This window comes from Rattus norvegicus, chromosome 16 (assembly GCF_021556685.1).
Source record: "Rattus norvegicus strain SHRSP/BbbUtx chromosome 16, alternate assembly SHRSP_T2T, whole genome shotgun sequence".
NCBI lineage: Eukaryota > Metazoa > Chordata > Mammalia > Rodentia > Muridae > Rattus > Rattus norvegicus.
This window is the reverse complement of record NC_141549.1, coordinates 82,968,934-82,983,752: the sequence shown is the minus strand read 5'-3', so window position 1 is coordinate 82,983,752 and position 14,819 is coordinate 82,968,934. Positions and strand designations below refer to the sequence as shown.

General features: G+C 45.1%; 2 protein-coding genes across 3 annotated transcripts in view; one reads left to right on the top strand and one right to left on the bottom strand.

Moving 5' to 3' along the window:
- The window catches only part of Erich1 (glutamate-rich 1), a gene marked incomplete at its 5' end in the record, with an annotated part of 52,793,804 nt that overhangs the window by 680,611 nt on the left and 52,098,374 nt on the right, over positions 1–14,819 (bottom strand).
- The window catches only part of Dlgap2 (DLG associated protein 2), a 710,212-nt gene that overhangs the window by 611,459 nt on the left and 83,934 nt on the right, over positions 1–14,819 (top strand). For all 3 annotated transcript variants that reach the window (XM_087587398.1, XM_087587397.1, NM_053901.2), the window contains 1 exon segment: positions 8,990–9,201. In XM_087587398.1, the coding sequence (XP_087443524.1) occupies positions 8,990–9,201 (212 nt within the window).

The following is a 14,819-nucleotide window of genomic DNA, read 5'->3' as shown; positions in this document are numbered from 1 at the left end:
TGTAGTGTGTGTGTGTGCGTGTGTGTGTGTCTGTGTCTATGTCTGTGTCTGTGTGTGTATGTGTGTGTATGTGTGTCTGTGTCTGTGTGTGTATGTGTGTGTCTGTGTCTGTGTGTATATGTGTGTGTGTATGTGTGTGTATGTGTGTATATGTGTGTATGTGTGCATATGTGTACATATGTGTGTATGTATATGTATATGTGTATGTGTGTATATGTATATGTGTGTATGTGTGTATATGTGTGTGTATGTGTGTGTCTGTGTCTGTGTGTATGTGTGTATATGTGTGTATATGTATATATGTGTATGTGTATGTGTCTGTGTATATGTGTGCGTATGTGTACATATGTGTATGTGTGTATGTATATGTATATGTGTATGTGTGTATATGTATATGTGTGTATGTGTGTATATGTGTGTGTATGTGTGTGTCTGTGTCTGTGTGTATATGTGTGTATATGTATATATGTGTATGTGTGTGTGTGTGTATGTGTCTGTGTATATGTGTGTGTATGTGTACATATGTGTATGTGTGTATGTATATGTATGTGTGTATATGTATATGTGTATATGTGTGTGTATGTGTGTGTCTGTGTCTATGTGTGTATGTGTGTATATGTGTGTGTATGTGTATATATGTGCATGTGTATGTATGTGTGTGTATGTATGTATATGTGTGTGTATGTGTGTGTATGTACACCAGTGCTCATTTTGCACAAGACAGCCTTTATTATCCAGTAACTTAAATTTAGAATTCTTTTTTTTTATTTGAATGCAGAATACATGACTGTTCTATGGATGGTCACATTAAATCTACTAATTGCTTTGTGTTGTTTATTTTGAGGTCATATATATGTTTTAAAAAATCAATTGTTCTAGTCCATTAACATAACAGGTCTTTTCATTTGTGTGTATGCATATACGTCAGCAGGGAGGGAAGAGAAGGGGGTTCTTCCAGTTCCTTCAATGGCTCTTTTCAATTTCATTATAGAAGATACTTGTTTCCTTCATTAAATTTATTCCTAGATGTATTGTTTCCTTGTAGGTGCTGTGAATGAGAACACTTTCTAGGCTTCATTATGAGCAAGTTTATATCGGTTTCTAGCAGTGTTTCTGATTTCTGCACATTGGCTTTGTTATCCTGCAACTTTACTGAATTCACTCATCAGTTCTAACATCTGCCTGTCTGACATCAATCAGTCTTTTGGTGGAGACTTGAGTGGGTTTTTTGACATGAGGAAAGAGGGATAATTTTACTTTTCCTAGTGGAACACCTTTCATTTCTTCTCAGATGTGATTGCTCTAAGACCCCCAGTATATACCAAATATGAACTGTAGCCGCACGTGTGCCTTCTTTTATTGAAGAGCATAAAGAAACACCTTCAACATCTCCTCCGCCCTGCTCCACATGATGTCAGCTATGGCTCTGTCACATCGTGTCTTTAGTAGTATGTTCAGGTGTGTTCTTTCTATACCTAACTGGTTGATGTTTATCATGAAGGGATGTAGAAGTTGTGTCTTTTGGGATGGTCAGTCACATTCCCCCTCCCCCCATCTTCTGGTCATGTGGTGAGTTATTTATTGACTTGCATACTGTAAGCCAGTCTTGTATTCTTGAGAATAAATGCCTCTTGGTTGTGCTACATAAGCTCTCGAGATGCACTGGGATCAGGTCGCTATTATGTTGCTAATATGTTTCTATATGTTTTCACCTGGGATGTTAACCTTTGTTGCTTGGTGGTGCCTGTCTCCTTTGGCTTCCCAGAACGGGGGAAGTTTCCTCTCTTTGTGTTTTACTTTGAGAAGAAACCACCATTGTTCTTTACAAGTTTGGTAAAATTCAGCACTGAAAGCATCTTGTGCAACACCTTTTTGGGGTTTTTTCTTCTTCTTTCATTTGTTTGTCTTCTTTTGTTTTTCTTCGTTTGAGGATGTTTTACTGCTGACTTGGTCTTTTTATTTTCATGTTCTTTTGGTTATTAAAGTTTCCTATGTCCTTATGGATCAGTGTTGGTTGATCATATGTGTTAATAAATGTATCCATGTCCTCATAAGCTTCGCCAGCACAGCTTGTGAGATTTTTGTAATGTACCTTTGTGTCTCTGGCTTACGAGTTGCAATGTGTCCTTCCTTAGCTTAGATCTCATTTTCATCCCCTCTCTTGTTTTATTCTCAATAAGCATCACTAAAAATAACACTGAGCTATAAGGATAGCATGCCACACAGGTACCGCCAGGGCCAGGCAGGGGCAGTGGGAGAGAATGACCACCTAAGCCCTATGGTCTCCAGGCAAAGAGTGGCAAGGCAGGGTCAAGAGAGGATAGGACAGGGGGCTGGAGAGATTGCTCAGTGGTTAGGAGCACCGACTGCTCTTCCCGAGGTCCTGAGTTCAAATCCCAGCAACCACATGGTGGCTCACAACCATCTGTAATGAGATCTGATGCCCTTGTCTGGTGTGTCTAAAGGCAGCTACAGTGTACTCATATATAATAAATAAATAAATAAAATATTTAAAAAAAAAAAAGAGAGGATAGGACAGTTCAGTTTGAACACTGTCCCTAGGTATCTGCAGCAGAAGGGCAGTGGCCTCCATGTGGGGCCCACAGGGGAGATTGGGATGAAAACTCTGCTTCTGTGAACTTGCTGTGAAAGTCAAGCTTGAAAGTTCCTTACTGCCTGCACGACCTGACAAGCCCCGAGAAAGACTGTATTTCTGTGACTATCAAAGACCGAAATATCAAAGCACCCAGAATTCAGAAAACAAAAGGTCTGACTAACCTAATAGAGGCCTCCCTAGAGAGGAAGTCAGGCGACCTGCAAAGGAAGCCGTGAAGCCCCAAAGCAGTGAGTTACTTGAAAAAGGTGTCCCTACACAGCCTAGTAAGGAAAGGCTGGCAAGTGGGCACCATCATTTAACCTTGACTAAGAAATATGTGGCTCATATCAAAGACTCTTCCTGAACGTTCTCCATGGAGGCCTAGGAAACAGGCCCGCCCACACAGCTTAATAAATAAAAGGATGTAAGAATTGCCTCTAACTTATTGAGTCAGAGATGTGGAACCCCTCTCAATAGTCTTCCTGCCAGAGAGCCACCTGGGTATCCGGCACAGGCTACGTAAGGCCCACCGTTCTCAAAAGGACAGACTGAGACCTCAGCTGTGTCTCCTGTAACCCCTGACCTCTTGTCACAAGAGACCGCTTAGCTATGTCTTTCCCACCAGGCTCTCATCCCTTGTCTTCCTGACTGCGGCTTCCACAGAAGCTGCTTTGAGCCCCCCAATGCTAAACAAGAGATGACTGACGTTGGGCGCTCAAACCCTCTCAGTGTTGGCAGCTGTGGAGCTGCAAGTTACTCTCTCAAGAATACTTTCAGCCCACTCGGACTCCAGTGGGCCTTGTTTCATGCGTAACAATGCCCAGAGAATGACTCTCCAAAAAAGCACTGAAAAAGAGACAGATCCAAACAGGAGAAGAAAATACAGACAGGGACAGACAGTGAGACGGACCAATTCAAACACAAAGACAGAGAGACAGAGACAGAGAGAGAGATACAAACAGAGACACAGACAGACAGAGACAGAGAGCTCCAAGGGAAAGGAATGATCATTTAGCCAAGACCTACTGATTCAAAGTAACTTTGGAGCAGGAAACTGATATCCAGATCCTGGAGGGATAAATTCTGCACATACTTAGGCTCCAGTGTATCTGTGGAGATGAGAGTTGAGTGCTCACAGCACGGTGTAGAAGGAAACACAGGCATGGGTCTGAGGCTGGCCTTCATAGCTCATCTTTTTATACGTGGTTTCTTAGTGTCAGTAGGTACCAGAGGTCTCCCTTCCTAGCCCTGAATGTAGGAATATTCTGCCTTCTATAGCAAAACCCCTCTTCTAGCTCTTGCCTCTCTTATAGTAAACACTCAATGTCAGCCAGAGCTCGCCATCACAAACTACATCTCCACTGCCTAGCTTGGCTAGGAAGACCTTGGCCTTGGAATTCTTTTCATACCCAGAAGCTCTGCACAGAGCGCTTGCTGTGTGCTCCCTGGGGTTTCTTTGCACAGAGTTCTTGCCACATGTTTCCCAGGTTCCTTGCCTTCGAAGTATATCCAGGCAACCTATTCTAACTTCCTTTATGTTGCTGTGATAAAACAATCTGACCAAAAGTGATAGGGGGCAGGGGGGCGTTGTTTCAGCTTGCATTTCCAGGTCACAGTTCATCGCCAAGGGAAGTCAGGAAAAGAACTCAAGACAGGAATCTAAAGGCAGGGCTACTTGCTATGTCATGCATTACTCTCTCCACCAAGGAACTGACTCGTAGCCAAGGAAGTGCAGAAGAAACCATAGAGGAATGCTGCTTGCTGGCTTGTGTCCATGCTGATTCTCTGGCTCATGGTAGCCTTCTCCAGCCTAGGACTACCTGCCTAGGGAATGATGCTGCCCACAGTGGGCTAGGCCTTTCTACATTAAGGAACGATTCTGCATAGGCATGCCAACGGGACAACCTGATAAAAACACTCAGTTGAAACTGCCCTTACAGGCAATTCTAGATTGTGTCAAGTGGACAGTTAATGTTAGCTACACCCTTTACTCTCCTTCCCTGTCAGGGGTTCTCAGCCTGTGGGTCACGGCCCTTATGGGGGTCAAAGGACCCTTTCACAGGGTCATCTAAGACCATTAGAAATGGTGTGCCCCATTATACAAACATCCTTCCAAAATGAATGTCCTATTTAGATGCACATTACTGAGAGGTGGGGCCAATAGGGCACGGAGGGAGAAAGATAAACATGTGTGCATGGCCTGATCTCTAGCGTAAAAGAAAAAAAGAAAAGTAACTTTTAACTGAAAGTAGTTTAATAGCAATGACAAAAAAAAAAAGAAAAAAGAAAAGAAAAAAATGTTGGGGCATAGCAAACCTGCACAGAATAAAGTGTTCTGGTGTTTGTTTCTGAGTGAAGGGTAGCAGTAATTGGAGAACTACAAATTAGACTGACACGGGCGTGTTGTAATGAGGACTCAGACTCCAGCAAGGCTCTGCCAGCCCTGGGGGATTTGGAAATGGGTAAACAATTCCTGGTAAATTGCCAGCTGAGCAGCCTTCTCTCTCCCCTTGATTTACATGGTAGTTATATCCAAGAGAGAAAGGGGAAAAAATCCATTGCTCATTAAAATTGCCAACTAGAACAAATAACCTGATTTTTCACACAAAGCATAGCAAGGCTCAAGGAAAACTGTCTCAGATTTGTGCAGGATTGTAGGCAGTAATTTCTTGGTGGAGTCGCACACAGCTCCCTTAAAACAAGCATCTTGGGACCCCTGGGCTTGTGAAAGAACTCCCTGTGTGAATTGAATCTCCCCAGATGGGTCTGTGGACAGACTGGTGGCTTTACGTGATGTTCTGCTTAGATTCCCTTGTCATTCATCTGCCCTCCGTACACAGCAGGCAGGGACCAGCTGTCAGTCTCCCCCGTGGCTCGTGTACTTGATGCTTGTTTAAAACACACACACACACACACACACACACACACACACGCACACACACACACACGCACACACACACACACATGTTGCTGAGGGAATGAGGAAAATGTTTCCTGAGAGAGCACAGCTTTCAGATGCTGTGTCCCTTTAGTTTACCTAAAAAGGACTTTATTATAAAATTCTAGCCGCTCTCCCCTGTGCCTTGCCTGTTGAAAGAAAGATGTTTTCGTTTGAAGTGTTAAGCCATGCGTAAAGTACAAGCATGACTGCACGTGCCCGATGTCCATCTTGGGAGAGTTCCCCTTTTCACAGAACTTATAAATGCCGTTCGCCCCTGCACGCTGGCAACTGGGGTAGCTGATTGCCTTGGCCTAGGGAAGGCAGGGGGTTGGCTCTGCAGTGGCTGGAAGCCTCTAGCTTGTTTCCCTGAGGCTGCGAAGCTGCCACATGCGAGTGCCAGGTGCACATTTGGCCACTCCTCTGCGTTCTGCTGCGGGTTTTAACGGTTTTGCACCATAAGGGGAAGGTTTATTTACTGAGAGTCGGTGGCTTTTCATAGCCCGGGCATATGCTCCACACTCCTTCTGTATTGAATTTTTTTTTTCCTGTCGAAGGCTGTGAAGTTGGCTTCTTAAATCAGAAACAGAAACATACAAGCTGGTCTCATTTGTTAGTTAATTTGTAGGCTGCTGGAGGAAATAAAAAACAATCTTTACCTTGTTCTTTGTGGAAACACGGTTTTGGGGTTTTTAAAATGACTCTCCCCTAAACTGGACAGTGTGAGCCTCTCCTTCAGAGGCAGCTAGCCTCTCCCTGCTCTGTCCTTTTCCCTGTGACCACCACCTGGAATGCTCACCGACAGATGAAGAATGCAGGCTTTTCTGGTCCAACCCAGGGGCTGGCCACCTGTCCCTTTTTAATGCTGTTTATTCTGCCTGCACCATTCTGCTGGCCAGATTCAGACTAAGTGGTCCCTGGAGCCTCCCTCCAGGAGCCTGTACTGGCTGCCAGTCACCAACTCACCCTAACCTTTCAGCCTAATCGCACTGTCATCCATTCCCCTTCAGGGTGCATTGCTCTCATGGAAATGTAGTGACATTCAGGGTTCTGGCAAAACTAATACACAACTTAGAAAAGCTTATGTAAATAGATGAGAAAAGTCATTGAAAACTCTCTAGCTCCCTTTCTCTTAGCTGATACCTGCCATGCACCGCCCCCCCCCCCGCCCCCCCATTGGTCCTACACTGAAATAAGCCTGCCCACTTCCTGTGCCTTCCCCTCTGGTGGTTTGAATGTATCCCCCAGAGTTTATGTGCTGGAAAGTGAGTTCTCAAATCCACATGCTCATAGATTCAGAGGTAGCCCTTTGGGGCAGTGAGCTGTACTGGGAGTGGCCATGATGACGCACAGCCATGATGATACAGTTTGTGGTAAGGAAGTAGAAGAAGAAAGGCTTGCTTGTCTCACAAAGGGTCCTCTCCAAAAGCTAAGCAGATGCCAACACCATGCCTTTGGCCTACAGAACTATGAATTAAATCAACTTCTTCATAGCATACTGTATCCGTGGTATTCAGGGATAGCCTGGAAAACAGGCCGTGCTGTCTTCATAACTGTCTTATTATAGCTAAGGATAGATTCTTCTGAAATTCCAATTCAGTCCATGTGCGGCCATTCCTAAGGACAAACTAGCATCCCTTTGTCCCAGTGACTGACTTTCAAGGTTTACACAGGATATGAATGGGCTGGCACACCTTTGCCTAGAAACCAGGACACTGGTCATGGTGTGAACACCCTGGCCATCTGGTAAGAGCCACAGAGATGGATTTCCATTTGTGTGGTTACGAAAGAGGCTTTGGTAAGAAATCACCCAGATAAGAATTGTCAGAGGCCCCAAGAGTTCATTCATTTAGCACACATATGGTGATATTTCTCTAGTGTTGAAGGATATCCACTGTCAGGATATGGTGTCTCCCTCTAGATCAAGATTTTTCCATGGGCGGACCATCACCGATATATGCTGAACACAAGCTCTCTATGTCATTCATTGGTTTCCATGACACTCTGCCTAAAACCTCAGCTGTGTGTGATCCGTGTGGCCTGGGCTTTAAAATCTTAACATGGTCTTTAAATTTTTACCAAGCCATCTCCCCATGTGCATAGTTTGGCACAGAGCTGTGTCCTTAAAACGCTAAAGCACCCGACCTACAAGCAGCACCTACCCCAGCTCAGGTGTATAGCATATTACCTGTTAAGCCCTTGATCAACAGCTGCCTCTCACAGTGCCAAGCCTTGCTACAGGGCTGGGGGACTTCATTCCAGGGAGAGCCAGCTGAATCCCTCCCCTCCTTCTTGGACCTTGTGAGTTATGTTATACCCTGGCACTCAGACATAAGGCACACAAACACACAAACACTGGCTAACCTGGGGTACAGAAAGGGAGAAGAGCGCAGAGGAGCTCCTGACCATAATGTGGAAGACGTCTGATCTACAAGGCATAGCACACGCCATGCTGTTCAGGAAGGAGCATTGGTGCCTTCTGCCAAAGAGCTTGCCATCCCATTAGCCATATGGGTCTCTGTCAGAAGGGCCAGAGCACTTGGCTTCATGCGGTGTTGAGGCTGGAAGGAAAGCAGGATCCCTCTCAGGCCAGTTTCAGAATATTGCTGAAACTCTGAAGTGTTCTACAATGAAAATGCCACTTTGAAAAACTTTTTTAAGTGTATAGTTTTACCGCTCCCTCCACCAGCAGCATCCGAAACCCTCTTCTCCAGCCAGGTTCACCCTTTACTGGCTGTTGGAACTGTTGGCAGAATTGCACAGACTAGGCTAGTGCCTTGCTTATGAGCTGTACTGAATCGGATGGGGGGGAGGGCTGGGCTGCTGTTCTGAGAAACATCGCGCTCACTCCTGTGAGACATAGCTTATTGGAGGAGCCAGGATGCTGCCCAGCTTCATCATCTGGTGACCTCAGGCCAGGGACACCACAGGAAGACTTAGAGTTGGCATTCTCTGAGTCTTCAAAGCACGGTGTACAATGGTATGAAGCTCTGTGTGCATAAGGCGATGGGATATCTTTCTTCATCTGCCAGTGCCTGTGTTTTGTGTATGTGATGTGACTCTGCTTCGGGGATTAATTCCCTTCTCCGTTGTTAGCGTTTGCCACTGGAAGACATTCAGCCGTAACATCAGTGTCGCCGTCGTTTTCTCCTCTGTTTCTTCTACTCAGCTTTCTTTCCCTGCAATCACCTTTGGTTCTGAATGGAAATCTAAACGTTAGAAATTTTTCCTGTGCTCCTAGGACAATCTCAACATTTCCCATAATGTTTATCTTTGACAATGGGGGAAAAAAAATCAATGGCTTCATACGGAGGGCCTTTCTGGGTTTGGAAAACATGCCATTACATATACATGACTTTAAATGATAAACAGCCAGTGGAGCTACGTCCTCAAGAAATCACGGGACACACCCTTGGGGGACACAACTGACGTGGGCTGTCTCTGCTCTTTCCCAGGTGCCTCAGGATGATTGGGGTGCATACCCTACAGGCGGCAAAGAGGAGGAGATCCCCTGCCGTAGGATGAGGAGCGGCAGCTACATAAAAGCCATGGGTGACGAGGAGAGTGGGGAATCAGACTCCAGCCCCAAAACATCCCCGACGGTGGCCCTCCGGCCGGAGCCGCTGCTGAAGTCCATCATACAAAGACCACTTGGAGACCACCAAACGTAAGAGAGACTGGTCTTTTCTCTCCTGACCTCTCGCCTCTTCTTCCCCAGTGGCTGTTTAGCTGTGGGCGAGCTATCACCAATTTGCTTCTAAGTTGACAATGTTAGTTAGAGCCTGTGCCATCCATTTACTCGCTTTTTCTTTCCCATTGATATCTTAGCATTTATTACCAGACTTTTAAAAAAATATTTCTTTTACTTTGTGGGATTACAATATAATTATATCATGTTCCCCTTCCCTTTTCTCCCTACACACCCTCCCATATACTCCTCCTGGCTCTCTTTCAAAACTGTGTCCTCTTTTCTCGTTAACCGTTCCTTAAGCACAACCTGATCAATCTGTATAATAGTATGTGTATGTGTGTTTTAAGGGCTGGCCATTTGGTATTGGATACCAACTGGACGGCCAATTAGTCCTTCAGTTGTTTATTTCATAATTGTGTTTGGGCAATGTCTTAGGATTTCTATTCCTGCACAAAACATCCTGGCCAAGGAACAAAGGCCAAGGAGTTGAGGAGGGAAGGGTTTGTTCAGCTTACACTTCAACCTTGCTGTTCATCACCCAAGGAAGTCAGGACAGGAACTCACACAGGGCAGGAACTTGGAGGCAGGAGCTGGTGCAGAGGCCTTGGAGGGATGTTACTTAATGGCTTGCTTCCCCTGGCTTGCTCAGCCTGCTTCCTTATAGAACCCAAGACCACCAGCCCAGGAACGGCCCCGCCCACAATGGCTGGGCTCTCCCACCTTGATCACTAATTGAGAAAATACCTTACAGCTGGGTCTCATGAAGGCATTTCCTCAACTGAGGCTCCTTTCTCTGTGGTAACTCCAGCTTGTGTCAAGTTCGCACACAAAACCAGTAAGGTAGGATCTCACGTAGCCCAGGTTACCCTGAGCTCTTGATCCTCCATCTGTGATATACCAGAACCTGGCACGTCACTCCAATGTTTGCATTAACAGAGGCATGCTTCCATTCAAATGACCATGTGGGCATGTGAGAGGAAATATTTGAACAGGAGCTTTTCTGAGGACTCCCACTTCATAAGTACATGCTTAGACAACAGATTTTTGTAAGGGCGGAGAAAGCAGTTTGTTCCCACAGACGTAAGATCAATAGACATTGTTTATTCATTCGAAGGTTTGTTCATTGATAAGTTTAACCTCTGAAATATAAACAGTTAAAACCCGCTGGGGAAATCAGCTATTGAACTAGGCAGAATGCAGCTGCTCTCAGCGGTTCCCCTGATGGCGTGCCCAGTGTGTCAGGGAGCGTGGTTGTGAACGTTGTCAAGAAGCACTCGGTGCCTTCCTCGCTTCCCATTTCCAGATGCCTGTGCTGTGTTAAGTGGGCAGCAACTGGGGACAAGACGCTCAGTCTTCTCTGTGGCTTGGAGTCACTTCCTCTGATGGACGGTGAAGCATCAAAGCCCTAATCAGATGAGTCACTTTCATGGATCCGGCACCTAGCCTGGGGCTCACAATAGCAGGGCAGTACTACCATAATTTTCCCCAATGAACCCAATAACTCATGAACATGGGCTTATAGATAGAAATTTAAAAATTGAATTGCAGCATGATATTACTGGGGGGAACCATGCACCTGGGGCGGCCTGTATGAGCAGTTCTCCATGCAGCCTGGGGGGGCGCTGTATGAGCAGTTCTCCATGCAGCCAGGGGAGGAGATCATCTGGGCAATGAACAGAGAGGTCCTTAGTGCAATTTGCATTAACCTCATTCCTCTACTTACCTGCAAGTCCAACTGGGTTGTGGGCAGGGCCATCTGTATGAAGGAGGGTGCTCCAGGCTACATAGAAACCACTTTAGTTAACTGAAGCTTTTATTTCCTAATAAGCCACATAAATAAATCATTTTTATTCTGAAGCTTATTTATATTCAAAGACTGTTTCAGATGAAATTGATTATTCTGAAATTGCATTCAAAATATAATTCTAAACAATCGGGTGGGCCGGCCTCTCATTATTGGTTCCTCTTCACACCATAGAATTTCCCAGCAGGAGCGATTGATGAAGCCGTCCTAGTCCTAGATGCAGAGTGAAATCAAAGCGTGAGAACAGGCACAAGAGTGTGCCCGTCTCTCTGAGATTCTAGTCTGTCCTGTGCACAAACCACGTGGTTACCTTTGGCAGTGCCATAGAAAGCAAATTACCAGTTACCTGGGGAAGTGTCCTAAGTCATCATTTCAGCCTACTGCACCCTAGGGACCCTTTGGTGCATAGGTACTTCCTATGTTACTGTGCAATCCCATAAACTAGAAGGAGTCAGCAAGCTTTAGAAACACATAGCCTAGGGGCCGGAAGGAGGCTGGGCCTCTGGTTGTCAGTTATCAGTTCTTCTTTTGAGCTGTGTGCAATAGCAAATCTGCTCTGTGAAAACTACAGTTATCCTGCATCCAAAGCTGTACCTCTCGGAACAACACCAGAATTTTTCCACTGAAAGCCGTCTTGTCCTTCATCATTAAAGAGTCAGTCCTCCAGTCCCCCACCCCCACCCCATTACTGAGTTAAAATGTATCCATATTGTTCCCAAAGACACTTTCACCTCCCCAGATACGCTCTCACAGAACACTGATGCTAAAAAATCTTTCTCAAGGAAAAGTAAGGCAAACACCAAGTGCTGAGGCCCTTGGTGCAGCTGTCTTCGTACCTCAGAGCACAAGTCTCTTGGCCGCCCCATTCACAGATCAGGATGGCTGCCGGAGGCCAGATGGAGGCCTGCCCATCTGTACAGCAGCCCCTGCTGTGTGCGGAGCACGGAGCAGAGTTATTACCAATTAATTTAAATGTGAATTCCAAGCTACTACTGAATCCAATTTACTGCACTTTTTAATTAGCTTACGTATTAGCGTTGAGATACTTGAATTACCAATTCCAGTCTGTTATTATGAAAAGTAGACCTAATAATTTAATTTGAGCCTTTTGCTTTGTTTTGCTTACTTGAATTAAAAATCGAAAGTCTAATAATGTTGAACCTGCCTGAGCCATTCAGTGGTGAAGGCAACACTTTAAATTTGTAGGGAAAGGGAGATTTGCTACAAGAACTACACTCACACTCACTGTAAAATGATCTCTCTTTTTTTTTTTTTTTGGTTCTTTTTTTCGGAGCTGGGGACCGAACCCAGGTAAAATGATCTCTTATGGTGCCATCAAAGTCTTCACATATGCGGCTGTGTGTTCTTGGAGACACATGCATACTGTGAGGCTTGGTCTTAAGGACTGAACTGAGCCCTGACAAGGACTAGTGAGGACTGCCACTGGTGCTATGTGCAGAGAGCGGAGGGAAACCCCACCCTCAGAGGGGCGTGGCAACTCACAGTAAGCAACTCAGATGAAAACAGAAGCCGGGAGAGGAGGGAAAGCAGTATACAAACTGACTCGTCTTGCTTTTCTGGGCCTGTGTGTCTGTCCCTGCGGAAGTCCTTCACAGGCATCATACGCCAGCCCTCGGTCTCTCTTGTGGATTTAATACCAGCTACTCTTCCCGCAGCTGCAAGGTGTCCCAGACTTCCTTATGCCTGCTGAGCCTCCTGGTTTGGGAACCTGGTTCTCTATCTCTCCAGCATGAAGGCAGCCATTGATGGGCTATCCAGTCCTGTGTGGAAGCCAGTTCAGTAAAGGACCATGTAATTATTTGTTTAGTTTTGCCCTTTTAGAGAACACTTCCTAATATAGAAACACATATGCACGTGCGCGCGCACACACACACACACACATACTATAGCCTTCGAATGGATAAGAAATCTTTAAACATTTTACATGCAAAAAAGCTTTAGGATATTGGCTAATTTGAGTTAACTTTAATAAAATTAAAAAGTTATTCAGGGGCCAAAGCAAAGAAGCCAACAGACCAAAAGTGCTGTCCCCAGGGCTAAACAATAATGAAAACCTGGGAGAAAGCTTCCCATGTGAGAACGCACGTCAGTATTCTTAACATGTAAAGACATCGCAGGAGTCAAAAAGGGGGAAAGAGTGCAAAAGCAGGTAATTTTAAATAATTATATCTTTCTGGAGAATATGACGTTCAGAACCGAAAGACCTAAAATTTACTCTGAAATGTTTTCTGAAGACTATAAAACCACGAAAGAATATAGCAGCAGTGTCCTGTTTGACTGTGTCCCTGTAAGATGCTTTGGAATTCCTGAGTGCCCATCCCGAGCGAGCATGCTGCTGGAGAGAAACCACAGTTAGGCAGCTCTCAGCACTGAGCTCTGTCTCTGGCCAGATTCTCTGATTGATTAGCACCAGCACCTGACACAGCAGGAGCCATTTTCCCACCACCAGGCAGGAAAGCGTTGACCTCAACTTTTACTGTTCCACAAATGGTAACAGTAACTTTTCACCAAAACTTAGGAGAACAAAAGGTGCGGCAGACATGGCTTGGTGGATAAATTTCCTGGAGCAGGAGCATGAAGACCTGAGTCAAGATATGTAGAAAATCATCCAACCAAAAGCTAGAGAGATGGCTCAGCCGTTCAGAGAGAGTGATTGCTTTGACAGAGGACTCACATTGGGTTCCAGGCACCGGCATCAGGAGGTTAACAATCACTTTGAACCCCAACTCCATGTGCAACTGCACTCATGTGCATATACCTACACAGACGCATAATTTCAAAATAAAAATAGAATCTTAAAACAAAAAGGATAGGAAGAAATCACCAACAAGCTTGAAGAGAAAAACTGTGTATGGATAGAAGCAGAAACCCCTGACTGTAGGAAACCGGGAGATGTGAAGTGGTCCAACCCAGCATGGGAACTCAGATAGGGGTAGGGCAGAAGGAGTCCTGAAGGAGCAATTGAGAAGCTCCCAAACTAATGAGATACAACCAATGGCAGATGTGAGGATCCAAGATGGACACCGAAGCCAGTACAAAGCCCAGCGTAGCTATGCTTTTAACATTGTAGCAAATCCAAAAGATACACAGAGAAACAACTGGCACACTGAACACAGAGAAGAAGCAAAGATTACAGCAAACAATCTAACACAGTCTGTTCAAGGCAAGAGACAGGAAAGAGAAAGGTTTAGCATTAAAAAGAGGGGTTGGGGATTTAGCTCAGTGGTAGAGCGCTTGCCTAGAAAGCGCAAGGCCCTGGGTTCGGTCCTCAGCTCCGACAAAAAGGAAAGAAAAAAAAAGAAAAGAAAAGGAAAGAAACAACAGCAACAACAATAGCAAAAGTCTACTAGCCATACATCATCCTAGATACAGAAAAAAATACTGTCCATAAATTGAAGTAAATGAAGACATTCCAAAACGAAATAAAAACAAAGACAAAACAAACAAACAAAAACACTGAGAATCAACTCAGAAAGAGCTGCCAGGAACACCTCAGGGTTTTATCCCAGATTGAACATCAGCCTTGCAAAGACTCCTCCCTGGCTAGGACTCTGCCCTGCCAGGTGAAGCGGCAATCTCTCTGAGGGATTTAATAGGTCCCAGTGTCTCACTTACTCCCTTCTGTTCTTTCTGAGTTCCCATGGACCACTTCACATCTCCCACGTTTCCACCATGCTCGTTTCTGCTTTTATCCCCCAAAATTTTTCCCTTTAAGTTTGGAGATTTCTTCCTATCCCTTTTGGTTTGAGACTCTAAAATTTAATCCTTC